Below are 14,376 nucleotides of genomic sequence, written 5' to 3' on the forward strand. Positions count from 1 at the left end.
GCTTCGCTGCCACTCAGCTGTTTTTCCACATGCGACAAGATAGAAGAGGCACAAGTTATTTAGTGATCCGAAGAAGAAAAGTGGCAGGAAGTACATGACTGGTTGTGAACTTGTGACAATTGCTCGACTCTCCAGGAAGGAAAAAAAATGCAGCTACACACGCGAAGCATTAGGCGGAAGTTATGCAGATAAGCATTCCTACCGATTTCTCCCACAAGAGACCACGTTGTTGTTGTTGTCGTCATCGTTGTTGTTGTCGCCTTAGTGACATGGAACGTACCCACGACGGGGGATTGGCCAGGGTTCAGTGAGGAGAGCCAAAAGAAGAGGGTAAACTGGTGCCAAGCTCATGTATTCAATCGAGGCAAGCTTCTTCTCCATCTTCTCTTCTTCCAAGCTCATTTGGAAAACATGAATAACCTGACCTCCTATCTATATGTGGTCATACATGCAGTGTACGCTACATCTCTATGCAGGTGTTGTGGAGCGTTGATACATGGGTGACCCTTATTGTTATCCAAGTGAGCATACACGTGGCCATCTCTTACGAAAGTCTGTCTGGTTGGGTTTGTAACACAGAATTCCACTATGGCACCAACCGAGGGTTGAAAAGCAAACTCCACGTTTCCCAAGAAGGGACCGAGTTGGAACGTTGGGAGTTCCCTTATCAACCCTTGATTAAAGGGACTGAGTTCGTCCTCAAGAGTTGGGATTTTCCTTTGAACCCTTGTTTGGCACCAGAGTGTATAATACTAGGTGAGCTTACAGATATAGACCGTTTTTCAGGAGAGTTCTTCTGGCGGACGCAAAAGAGGGATCGCTGAAATCTGGCGAGCAAAGTGTAAAGAGCATTTCTGCACTTAAAAAGCCGAATATAACGCGACGTGAAACGAAAGGCAATTACCAAGCATTGAGCTGCCAGCCGCATTAGGTCCATTCTGCGACGACGCCGCGTACCCGCGAAGCTCCCTGCGAAAAGCAACGTTAGCACTCCGCGCTCTTTCGGGTATTCAAGACGGATCGGACAGTCTACCCTCGGGAGACCGGGGAAGTCGGTCGGTCTTCATTCGGGAATATACCCTCACTTCCCTAGCTGCCCGAGAGTGGCTTATGCAACTTGTCACACGCGGCGAAATTACAAGGGCCTCCTCGCTGCGATCAATCAAGTCGAGAGGGCAGCAGCTCGCGATCACGCCGGGATGATGAACCGCCTGCGGTCCCGCTTTCGGCAAGTCCTTTCTTACGGAAGATTAATAGACGTCATTAAGGAGCAGCACAAACACAATCAGAAAAGGGAATCGAGGCGACGGAACTCTATCCCTTCTCCACCCTTGCTTCCCAGAAAACCGCACTTCGCACGTCGTGTGTATACAGAAACCCTTTCCCTGGGAAGAGAGGCAGCCCGCACAATGGACCCGGCCCCGGTCGGGACCCTTCCGAAGACCGCGGTTGGCCGGGAAGCCGGAAGCGGCGGCTGTGCGCACCGCGGTCCGGGCTCGCCCGTCCCGCATCCGGTGTCCGTTCTTCTCTTTTCAGGGAAAAAGGGTTTGTCCAGCGGCGGCGCGGCCCGCAAACTCGGTCGCGTGGGCCGCCGCTGCTCAACCGTCGCCGCCTGCGTTCAGCCGCGTATACCTCCAGCTTCGCCCACGGCCTCTGATTCTGCTCTCGCTGGAGCGCACTTCCCGCGAGAGCCTGCACAGGGATCCGAGAGTGTCCGGTCTCCCTTTGGGGAGGGCCGCACGGGACAGCTAACGCTCCCTTTTCCCACATGCCTTGTGTGGAAAAGTTTTCCCACATGTCGCCGCCGAGGATATTGGGCGGTGGAAAACAAGCAGAGGAGAGAGGCTCCATTGAGGCGGCGTGAGCGCGCACGACAGCTGCCAAGAGTCGGAGGAGCGCGCAATGAGAAATCACTTTGTCCGCCGCGCGGCACGCAAATGGCAGAAGAATGGGGAAACAGTCCGAGATCTCTCTCTCATCCTCTTTCATTCACGCTCGGCCCCTCGTTGACAAATGAATTCGCGGTCCAAGTGGCTCGCAACGAAGCCAAAAAGGCGCCCCGCACTTGCGGACACCCCCCCTAGTTCCTCCGTCTGCCCTTTTCGACGGAGTGGTCATGCGCTGCGACACTTGCGATTCAGCCGTGGGTTTTTACTCGCTGGTGCGTTGTCTCTGAAGCGGTGGCCACGGACAGAGGGAGCGAGAGAGAGAGAGACAGAGGCCCTCATCAGGCCTAAATAGCGGGCGGAACCCTTTCCCCCTGCTCCTTGCAGGTCCTTGCGTCAGGCAGGTGAGGCGGCGACCATTGTGTCCGACCGTTGGGCACCTCTTGCTGGCTCGCTGCGAAGGGTTACAAGTGAGAGAGAGGCGGCCCGGGGGGATTGCGTGAGCACAATGGCCGGTCTCGTCGGAAAGAGAAAAGCCTCGTAGGGGCTGATCACGGCCCCGGCACGCACGCCCGGACGTGCCCGCCAAGCACATCCTGCAGGTCTGTTGCCTTCTGGCGGAATGACGGCTCCGCCATATATCACCCGGCGGCGGGATTCGGCAAGGGTTGAGTGAACTGTGTCTCGCGCCCCCTGCGGCTACGGAATGCACTTCTGTGCGACCAGACACGGGGCGTTTCTCACAAGCGGAAGAGCGTTTCTTTGCAGGATTTTGACACGTCGCGCGCAGGATGCGCTGTGCGCCACACGTAGCAGCAGAAGTTTACGGGACTCGACTGCGCGGGAAAAGATTTTTTCGGCGCAGTCACTCAATCCAGTTGCTTGAAAGGGGCCACGGTACGAGGGTATATACGCGCATGTTCTGTCCTCTGGTAACGATACCAAGTGACTGGATTTCGAGACAGAGCTACAATAAATTTTTTCCCGAGAACACCCGTACCGTAAACTTTTGTCGATGATAGCATGTACACGTGTTCCCACATACTCTACGCGCCGAAGCAATGACATAGCGTGCCTAGAATAACAACGCTGTAAACAAGACGACAGACGAAAGTAAGGGCGGACACATGCGTCTTGTTCCCAGCGCTGTTCTTCTAGGTATCCAGTACCAACTAGCCCGACACGTTGCTCTTGTGCCATAGCGTGCTTGTGCTTTACCAGAGATCGTGGCTTGCTTCACATGGAAAGCTTTGTAGAGTCGAGAAGGCGCCGGCATATATACTCGTGAACGTACCCAAAAGCGCGCTGTTCCAACACTCGAAACAAGTGCGTAGAGTGTACTGTACTTTGTATTCTGTAAAGTAAGGCTGGCTGATTGTCGTTGAAATGTGCCCGATGAATGATGCTTGGACAGAACAGCAGGGATAAGCCAGTGCTGTGGTGAACGGTGCTGAAAACATACTTTAAACGCAACCGTCCTTTTAGAAAACTCCAACAAAGAAAGAGGTCTAACTTACGCCAGACCTGGACTGCGTTCAGTGATTCGTCGCCCGCCTCTGCAAAGCAGAGTCAACCCTGCAAAATCTGATAAACACAATGCTGGCCAGTATTCTTGTATGACCACGAAAGGGATCATCATCATCATAATCGTCAGCCAGACTACGTCCACTGCAGGACAAAGGCCTCTCCCATGTCTCTCCAATTAACCCCGTCCTTTGCCAGCTGCGCCCACCGTATGCCCGCAAAGTTCTTAATCTCATCAGCCCACCTAACCTTCTGCCGCCCCCTGCTACGCTTGCCTTCGCTTGGAATCCACTCCGTTACGCTTAAGGACAATTTGCTAATTCTTTGATGTTAATAAATAGAAACCAATGAAACCACCTAAACCTCGTGGATCGTTGCTTGGAATGCAATAATGCATGCGATAAATAAAAAAATAAATAGATAAAAATTTGTTTTAATTTAACCTTTAGTTTTAAATTGTTTTAAATAACCAACCAGGAACGCTTTATTTTTATTTTTTATTAGTTTTCATTTGTGTTTTATTTTTAATACGCGGTCCTCTTCATACGTTGTGCTGCTTAAATATCAAACGCTGAATTCGCCTTCGAATAAGCACGATACAGCCTTCGCACAACGTGCATGCTCCTCTAGAGATGAACTTCGAGCTCTTAAAAAAAAAAAAAGCAGTGCGAATGTCGCGAGAAATAAAACAACAACAAAGACTCAAACAAAAGCGTGACGCACCGCCAGTCAGTGGCCCGCAGTAATTCTTCAACGACATTTGACGTGACTCACCGGTCACCGAGCTCTGGGGAAGATGAGGCCGGGCACTTTGTTCGAGTGTTACCAGACAAAGGGCGTGTTTGGTCAGCCTGTGTGCGCACGGCACCCAAATGGAAGTTTAACGAGAATGACGCAGCGCGGCTGTGTTTGCGTGTGCTCAGCTTTGCCGCTGCGCAGTTTAGACAGCCGCAGCTTCGTACACACGCAGAGCGAGTTGCCGAAATAAATAAAAATTATATAAAAAGGAACACGTAGTAAGGATGACAAAAATGTCTGACGACCTGCTTGCTATTTGTTCGTGGTCATATACGAAGTGTCATGGATCACGAGACTATGCCACATTGTCATTGCCTATAGGCGTAAAGGGTTTGTCGTTCTTTCAGACAGGCCTTTTTGTCACCCAAGCACTACAGGAAGCCTGCAGGCTGTATTTCTTCACATAATGCAGCTGCAGTGCGCGTACCTCACTGGCATCGCGCCGAATAAAGCCTCAAAACGTGCACTTCCAGCGGGTAAAGCATCCAGATGTGTACAGGGTGTTTCACCTAAGTCTTTACATAATTTTTAAAAATAGGATTTTGCAGTTAGAAGAGCACTTTTTTCGGCATAGCATGGTCAGCGGTGTAGTACACCAGAATACAGCTAAGATGTGCTAACTAGCTGGATGGTTAACTAATATTGAATCGTTAACTTTTTAACTGTTACTGTTAGGCTCCTTAATTATTGAGTGGCGTGTAGCCCGCAGTAACTTATACCCATATCAGTTTTTAGAATTTCGAAAACGCTTTTACCCTCGGCGCTGTGTCCCGACAAATTTCGCTATTTCGACGAGTTACGTGCACTGGAGAGGTTGCTTTGCCTGCAAGCTTCTCGAAAGCGCGTATATTTTGGCTCGATGTAGCCAAAATTTGTTCGGCCACAGCGCCGAGAGTAATCGCATTTTCGAAATTCTAAAACTGATATGGATATTAATTACGGTGGGCTGCACGCCTGTCAGTAATTAAGGAGCCTAATTAATATTTTAAAAGTTCACTATTCAATACTAGTTAACCAGTCTGCTAGAAAGCACGTGCACGTGTACCGATGTACTACACCGCTGACAATGCTATGGCGAAAAAAGCACTCTTCTAATTCAAAAAGCCTATTTTTAAAAATTTTATAAATTATTAGGTGAAACACCCTGTATATGGACTCGGCCACTTCGGTCGAGAGCAGGCGGATTATTACGAAACGAGCCAAAAAGCCGGCCACTGGCACCTTCGCTTTTGCGGCTGTGAGTCAGTCACGACAACCGACGCAGTGCCTGTGACTGTACATGTGACAAGGCCTTTCCATTTTTCTCGTCCCTTTGAGTACACTGACCCGTCCCGCGCTTGGAAACAATTGAGTGCGCTGAGGTCGGTGAGACGAAGACGAATGCTCTACGAAAATAGAAACTAAAATGGGAGAGAAAACGTGAACACGCATGGGCGAGGCCCTGCTTTGTTTGCATCTTGTGTATGCGCAAATGACCCGACCCGTAACGTCGACCCATACAGTCGGGAACGTTAGAAGGGATTTGCGGGACGCGAACAGCAAGCTGCTGTTAGCTTCTGTGTAGCGGTTGATAGCGATGACCGCGTTACATAACTTATTGCAGCAGGGCTGCGGCGGTCCAGGCGACGTGCTGCTGATCGCGAGTTCGATACCATTCCGCGGAGGTCGTATTTATGCAGTAGTGAAATGTCTAAACGGATGCTTGCCGTTACTTCGACGATCGTTAAAGAGCGCTAAGTGGTCGAAAACAATCTATAGCCCTACGTTACAGCGTTCCTCGCAGTTCGGCGCGCAAATATCCACATACACTGCCCTATTCGTATTGTATATCTTATTAGCTCGGAACACACAGTTCAGCACACTTCCAAAGCTAGCTGTTTATTGGGCGAACTTGCACGCTCAAGATACGCATGCACACACACAGGAAAAAGAAACTCGCGACAAGTGCACTCGACTGGCATCGGTATCAGAATGATCGACACTGTCAGTGACCACTCAATTTAAAACACATGAATTGATGTTCTGTACAGAGAACGTACACAAAATAAAAGAATGACTATAGACCGGGCGCTGGCGGTGGTAAACAAATCACGCTGTGTAAAAAACTCATAGGCGACCCTCTGCGGATCGTTTGAATGCTTTAGCAGCCAACGTTCGTTATATCAGAGGTCAACGCACTAAGCTCGTTACATCCGAGGTCCAGACACAAAAGTTAGTTATAACCGATTTTAACACACGAAAGTTTGTTATATCCCAGGTAGAATAATAAGGTTCGTTATTTCCGACATAGTACACTGAGGTATATTAAGCCCGTTCCCATGCCGATGCCCAGGTGGCCGCCTAGGTCCCAGTGGCTGTTGACAGACAGCGGCCGCCATTTGCGCTTGCGTGCATATGCTCAAGATTCTAATGCGAACGCATTGATAGTAAACAAAGCTCGCGGAAATATGCTCGCTGGAAGCACAGGTTAAACAACTGTCAAAGACAACGTTAGCACAATCTTCCTCGCTTCTACGTCGCCGGCATGAAGTCCACACATGTGCGAGAGAAGCGCTCTCGAGATTTACGGCCAGAGCGATAAGCCCACACGAAATACAGCCTCTACATACACAAAGGCGCGCTAATCCGTCGTAACTTGCCCGACATTCAGGTCTTTCATTCTGTCACAGTTGGCTAGTGCTCCTGACAAATGAACGCGGCCAATTCCAGCGAGGTCCGTATAGTAGGCGACCCACAGGCGGCGTTCTTCGAGCCGTTAGCCACCTGAGTTATGGCGCGTACGTTACACCGTCCTGATTTCGCTGCAAGCTCCAGCACTTGCTTGCAAGCGAGCGGTGAGACGAAGCCGGGTGCGGTGGTCATGAACCAGCTAGCTACTACTGAGCGCGAGCAGAACGCCGTTTCCGCGATACACTCATCATCATCATCATCATCAGCCTTACTACACCCACTGCAGGGCAAAGGCCTCTCCCATGTCTCTCCAATTAACCCTATCCTTTGCCAGCTGCATCCACCCTTTGTCTGCAAACTTCTTAATCTCATCCGCCCATCTAACCTTCTGCCGCCCCCTGCTACGCTTACTTTCTCTTGGAACCCACTCCGTTACCCTTAAAGACCAGCGGTTATCTTGCCTTCGGATCACATGCCCTGCCCAAGCCCATTTCTTCTCTTCTTCTGAGCGCACGCAAGAAGGCGGGCTAGAGCAGCCGCGGAGGAGTTGAAAGTGCTACGTGCCGTATTAGCCCGAAATTAAGCTCCATTCTTCCCCACACTGCTCTGCATCCGTCCGTCCGTCCACCCACCTATCCATCGGCAACCGCACGAGTGACAGTCAACCAGATAATGGGGGCCCGTTGTCGACGCATTTTTCCCCTCTCTGGCCCCTCCCACACACCTGGAGTATTGTACTTAGAAGTTGCGTAGGCGCCTTACAGGTAATTTGCAGGTTCTTGAGAGTCCAACGTTCGAAAATACCCACAAGGCGTGCGTGGGATCATGCACTAGAGTTTCATATCGCGCTACGAACTCCTGAAAGGAATATACGCTCACTTTCTCGCTTGTGGTATCCTTTCTTCTATCTTTCGCCCATTTACAATCATGATGGCTGATAGAGCGTGCTTATTACTTGTTCGTTCGTCCCGCCTTCGCGTTGTTTCAATCTTGGTCACGCGTCAACCGGCAAGTCAGCTAACCCTATTGTGGATATCCTGGAGGGGCATGACAGAGTCCCGAATGAGGAGGTAGAGAAATGCAAAGCGAACTTTCGAAGCCAACCGCACGGGTAGGCAGTCTCAAAGGTGCAAAAGTAACGACCAGTCATGCAGCGGTTGTGCGGTAGATTTTTAAGCACGTGGACGTCTGAACGGAGGCCGCGTGAACGGTGGTATGTAGTTGAGTGAATCCTCTGGGACAGAAGTCTGTAGCATATCCTCACTACAAAATCGTTGTCATTACCGTTCCTGCCAGGCGCCGATTGTTCATGCGAACGGTGCACATGCATATTCGTGGGGCCTACATAAGTGGCACACCAGGGACTGCTGTACCAGTACATTTCGATGCCTTCCTACTGGCCATTAGCTGTTGCAAAACTCTACAGCCCGGGTGCCTTAATTCCAGTGCGTCCGGTTAGGGCGGTCGCAACCGTTCTGCGATTTGGAGACAGAATGGCGTAGCTGACACCCTACACGCAGTTATCGTAACAAGCCTTTTCGGTTCGAGGGCACAGCCTCTGCCATTGTCGTCCATACAACGAGAGATCGTCGTCACTCGACATACACGGCAGTGGGCATGCGACACAGCAATGAGAAAGATTGGAGACACAGTGGGTTCACGACTAAGACCAGGAAAACTGCGCGAGATGTGGGACAAGAAATTAACTACAGACAGGAAAACAGTCGGCGCATTGTCGTTACATCTCTGTCCGGTCTTTCAAGCAGGTCTCCTTGCGTTAGGCCACAGTGATCAACTTTTGTCGCCCTGTAGAACACGCGCGAAAGCACCAGAACAGATTATGTGTCGAAAGTGCATTTTTACTGTGCGATTAAAAAAATGCTAGTTGTTTAGCATTGCTAACCACAAGCCATTGTGCGAAAGCAGGTTTATGCAGGTGGGCACCAACACCACGTACCGTCTTTGCCAAAAGTAACCGAGCAGCCGCGACGGCAGCGGGCCCTCAGCCGAGCGGCAGCGCTGCGGTGCGCTGACCGAGTAGACACGTTGTGCGTTGCGTGCGGAGAGGAGGAGGAAACGCCTGAACACTTGATATTTTTCTGTAAAGGGCTGGGCTGATTTATCCAAGGCATTGGGGTTTAAGGACAGTGAAGGGAAAGTAGATTTTAAGCGGGTAGAAGTAACCAAGCGAAGGTTATCTGATTGGTGGCTAAAATTAAGACAAGAGTAAAATTTCATAAGTCATGGCTAGGTGCCTTGAGCCACCGCCCGATTTAAAGGGTTCAGCCGCATCCATCCATCCATCCATCCATCCATCCATCCATCCATCCATCCGTCCGTCCGTCCATCCATCCATCCATCCATCCATCCATCCATCCATCCATCCATCGCTGCTCCCCGGCTGCGGGTGTAGACTGGGTGACGCAAGCCCGCACTGTCGCCCTCCTTCCTTCGGGGATATGAAGTGAGCAGGCGGTATGTGCGGCGAGTAATTTCGCGCCTTTGGAGAGCTGTCATACTGAGTGACGGCGCAGGCTTACGTCAGCCCGTTTACACTCGCAGCCAGGGAGCAGCGGCCAGCGCTGACGATAGCAGCAATGCCGTCCCTCGGCTGAAAGCCCGCTCCGGCCGCCAACGCGGCTGCTCGGTTACTTTTGGCAGACGGCACCTGACAACGCGATAGAAACTTTACTTTCGTGACGCGCACAGATGGATATGAAGATGACGTGCAATGCACATCGCTAGAGTGTGTTGCAGCTTACCACGAGGCGTGATCGGCTGCGGCGATAGCATAGTGCTCTCGTGCAGTGGCCAGCGAAGCTCATCTGCTCGCGCCGCCGCGGACTCAAAACCCAGTCAGGGCATTTTTTTTTCATTTCTCCAGCTTGGTCAAGGTCACCCTCATTCAGTGTCTCGCCATTTCCCGCATCACGTGACTAACTTCTGAGGTTTCACCACACACCCGCATTTTCCAGGTTATGAGGCTTATGCTTTTGCATTGAAAATTACATCTCCCACTTTGTGATTGCACTCAAAAGCACGCCATAGTGGAGAGCTTCGGGATAATACCAACCACCTACAGGGTTTTCAACGCTCACCAATTACCTCAACACACGGCGGGGTCTCGCATTTGATTTCACCAGCATTAAAATACGATCGAACCCCTGCCATCAGGCTGAGCAGTCGAACACCACGCCCACTGTGCCACAGTGGTGGGCGTTTCTAACGCGTCGCCCTGCACTAGACAAAACAGTGCACAGCAAGTGGACACTGCACTCTGGAGTAAAAAATGAAGCATAGCACACATGGTTCTACAGTATAACGTGATTTTTATTTAGTAATTCAATAGTTTCCTCTTTTCAAGTTCCGAAACACAAAATATTTACAGCATACAACACAACAAAAGAACGAATGTGAACAATCAAACTGCTGCTGAACACAGGAACATAGATGGATCACCACAGAGGAAAAAGGAACAACTCAGTAACACTAAAACAGAACGAAAGCCGAGTAGAATAATAAACGCATATTCGAATAACTATGTTTAAAAACTTCCCATTGAATATATAAAAAATCCGGCATGTAACGAGCAAGCGATACCTGCTCGCGCGCAAGCCTCAGGTTACGGTATGCTCAAGGCAAAATGCCTTTACCAATGGACTCATGCGGCTTGCAGAGAAACATTGCTGGGCGGTTCCTTAGAGCCGCGTACATGACTGGTGTACAATGAGCCACAGGAAACTGGGAACGGGGGAAGGAAGGACATTCTACTGAGCACAAAGAGACGAGTGAAAATGACGTCACTTACACCCTTATGCCCGATATAGCATCCACTCCCATTAAAAAACTTATTAATGTACTCCTATAACATTCGCTGAAGTTACCAACGCGCGTCCTGCGCGAGCATAAATTATAAATAGTGGGAGGTCGAGGACACAGCTAGTGTACACAAGCGCGTGTCCGCCCATTTATTTGAATAAACTTAAGGCAAAGGAGGCCCACGACCAACCAACAAAGGTCAAAGCTGCCCGAGTGAATGGCATAAACCGGGCGTCTAGATGAACGAAACACAATGCACATGCTCCAGCAACTAGAAAATTTCACGACAGTCACAGCAGTAATAAAGAAGCACAAGTGGCACACACATGCGAAAGGTGCTTGCGTGTTTCGCATCGTCCGAGCTAGGGTGTTGTTACACCTATGCTCGTATATTGGAGTTGAGTCTGAACACATGGCGTAATGCCGGTGAGGTGGACACCTATCAGGGTTGTCAGGCCCATGCCGATAACACGAAATAATACTCTCTGCAACAGCTCACACGCGTTCGACACCTGGAACATTCATGCGCTCTGAAGTGGACAGTGAAGGTGACCACAGCACTTCATACCATCACTGCCAGTGTGAAACAAATGCTCAGTTCATATTTCTGTTTCACTTGTGAATACAATGCAAGGTGAGAAAAGGGGGAGCGGGTATAGGAGCACGGAAGCGGCGGTGGAAGCCCGGGCCAGAGTTTTAGAGAATGCGAAGTGTTTTCACAGCACGTACATGGGGGTGAGCACATGTTCTATGGGAAAAAAAAAATGGCAGTGAAGGACTGTTCCACTTAAGACATCCAGCGATTGAAATTTGCCATCCAACCACAAGAAGCTGGGGCAACACTGAGTGGGCTCGGCGTTCAGTTACGGCATGTTGCCCTTTAGTGCTGCACTGTCATTGCTGGTGAACACTGCTGAAGAAATCTTGCAAGCCCACAACGAAGACAGCACCCCCTTGGCTGGTGTGCCTTTCTGCCATTTGAAAACAGCCAATGCCTTAGTACAAACCCGTTCCTCGTGTGCTTGTGTCACTTACCATTCAGTAAAAGACTTATGAAACGTGACATGAAGCACCAAAGTGGCATCCTGAAGTACAGCCTGCGATTAAGCCTTTTCAGATTCTCAGACGGCCGAGTGTGATGTGCCAGCGTTAAATTACTGCCCATGAACTTTCAAGAACTGAACGCATTGTTCCGGTAATGCTGAATTTGAATCGCTGAAGTTGCCTGAATTTGAACATCGACAGAAAAGACGCTCAGACAATAGAGTGCAGCAACGCCTAGACTCGAGACTTTCATAACGAAGAATGTGGATATATCTTGCACAAGTAACTTGTAGCCGCCCTCTTATGTAATCGAGGGGTATGGACAGTCTTGGCAGTGATTGACAAAATGACATGTCCACTGATGGCTACACCCATGATGAATAGAAAGAAGAAAGCTAAACAAAGAAACACACAATATCGGCGTAAAAAGTGACATGTGAACTATCTCACGTCACACGCTGTTCTACTCTGCTTTGCAACACAGATGAACAACTATCGAAATGAATTCCGTGCTGCGAGTGTCTTCTCCAGGTATAAAAATTGTTTACAATAAGTTTCGCTATTCGCTAATGGTAGATTGGTTCCATTGTCTATTCTGGCCACGTTAGACTAGCTGGCGTTGCTGGCAGTACACAGTCCGACGTGAGAGGATGAGAGCATTCACACGCAATCATAACGTAAAAAAATAAAAAAAACTGAAAAAACAAAGGGCACACAAGTTTCCACCTTACGCACTATAAAAAAAAAAACATTGGCAATACAAGCTCACACATTCACATAAATCGGGTAAATGTAAACAAAGTTCTTCCACATTTCGATACATTTAGCTCGGCTGTTTCTTCAGGTGGTCGCCCGGCGCAGAATGCGCTCATCGTGTGTTTATACATGGATAGATAGGGAGACTAAACGCGTTCGAAAGTAAAAAAAAAAAATGGAAGCGGCCAACGGAAATAAAGTTTTACCGGCAACAAGACGCACGAGCGCACGTACTGACTTTCACCAACGAAGAGCTCGTCGCACGCAGGCCAGAAAAGTAAAAAAAAAAAGTCTGCGATCGCACCATTCGCCGCTGCCACCACGCATCACATTTTCGTTCGGCGAGTCCCGACGGGCAGCATGACGACGTAGCGCAGTTTCAATATACCGCGTTGCAGGTCGGTCATCGCCGGTGCACGCTGGTGGATCCTCGACGGAGTAGGAGGCTCGCAGTTGGCCGTTCATACACCCCTGTTTCCGCAAGCACCAACCACACACACACACACAGCGGGGGCTCCGTAGGCCTTCCAGCCACCTCAGAGGTCGAGCAACACGAGGTGGCGGTCACGACAGCAGTGGGCAGCACACGAACTCGCAAGTCCGCGCAGACCAGTGCCGCAGTCGTTTCCATAGACAAGGGCCGTTGGCGTCACGTGCAGCACGTGCGAACGAATCCCTACACGATGAACCAGCGTCCCCGCTGGAAACGCCCAGCGCTACTGTCTCCCTACTCTCGTCAGCGGCGTCCCGCACACTGGCCGACCGGATGCCCCTCGTTTCGTTGGTGCAGGTACACGTGAAGTCTGTGTGTGCTAGTAGTTAGTGGTGGTGTCAGCCAGGTAAAAACGCACGCACTGACGATGTGGAGCCGCCGTCGTCGTCCAGTGCAGTGCAGCTCCGCGGGGAACTACGACTTGGACGTGAGGAAGGCGCCGAGCGTGAGGGCACCCAGGGCAGTGACGGCCACCCCGCACACCACGTTCTTGAAGATGGGCCAGGGAGACTCGGCCGCCCCGGTGTCGTCGCGCTCCTCGCTGAACACGACCAGGCCGTCCTGCGAAAAACAAAGAAGAGAAAAGCGGTCAGTTATGTGTCGGCCCCGGAGAGAGGGTCGCGTCGCTCGAGCGTGACAGCACAAGCAGCCTGCGAGCCCTGTTTGAGAATAACTACTGGCGCCCCGGCAACGCCTCGCAGCAAATTGTTGCTCTAGAAGGCCGCGCAAAACTGGCCGGGAGTAGAAAGGGGGGGGGGGGGGGGGGGGAATTCTGGCTAACAGTTACTAAGGCGAACACAAGTACCAGGCAACAAAGGCAGTCCATGAAGGGCTACTGATCCGGCAGTGCGCCGATAATTTTTAGCGAGACGACACTCCGGCGCACAAATTAACAGTGCCGCACTGCATGAAATCAGTCTACAGTTTATCGGGCAATGAAAAAAATAAGAACAAATCGCTACGGGGAGGGCCGGCAGCTACGCGTCCCGCTCTCGTAAAACTTTCAGGAAATCCCGAGCACGCGAAAGCAACAGCGAAACTCACAGCTGGACTGACTGCCGCGCGTCCGCAAACAGGATACAAATCAAAGGAACCTATTCGGCCAGTCTCATGTCCGTATACAGCAAGGGCTAGTAGAAAAGGCCAAGAGAAACTTGGCGTATACGGACGCGGCGCTTACAAGCAAGTAGGTCTTCAAAGAAAAAAATTATAATGGCAAAACTTTAGGTTCCGGATCAAGCCAGAAAACTGAACCTGACTTGGACAGAACAAACCAACTTTCTGACTTGGCTAGAGACCAATTTTCGTTGTACTGTATTATGCCATTGCAACGTGACCACACTAAAAGGCCGAACGGTCAACAACGGACTGGGAAAACCCTCCGAC

The 14,376-nt window shown here is 50.5% G+C and overlaps 1 protein-coding gene across 1 annotated transcript in view; it reads right to left on the reverse strand.

Annotated features, from left to right (window-relative positions):
• Positions 1-10,187: 10,187 nt before the first annotated feature.
• LOC144125419 (apoptosis regulator Bcl-2-like) overlaps positions 10,188-14,376 on the reverse strand; it is a 71,924-nt gene continuing 67,735 nt past the window's right edge. The window contains exon 2 of the mRNA XM_077658789.1: positions 10,188-13,551. Coding sequence (XP_077514915.1) covers positions 13,405-13,551 — 147 coding nt within the window. The 3' untranslated portion in view covers positions 10,188-13,404. The remainder of the gene's footprint in view (positions 13,552-14,376) is intronic.

Source organism: Amblyomma americanum, chromosome 3, assembly GCF_052857255.1.
Source record: "Amblyomma americanum isolate KBUSLIRL-KWMA chromosome 3, ASM5285725v1, whole genome shotgun sequence".
In the NCBI taxonomy this organism is placed as follows: Eukaryota; Metazoa; Arthropoda; class Arachnida; order Ixodida; family Ixodidae; genus Amblyomma; species Amblyomma americanum.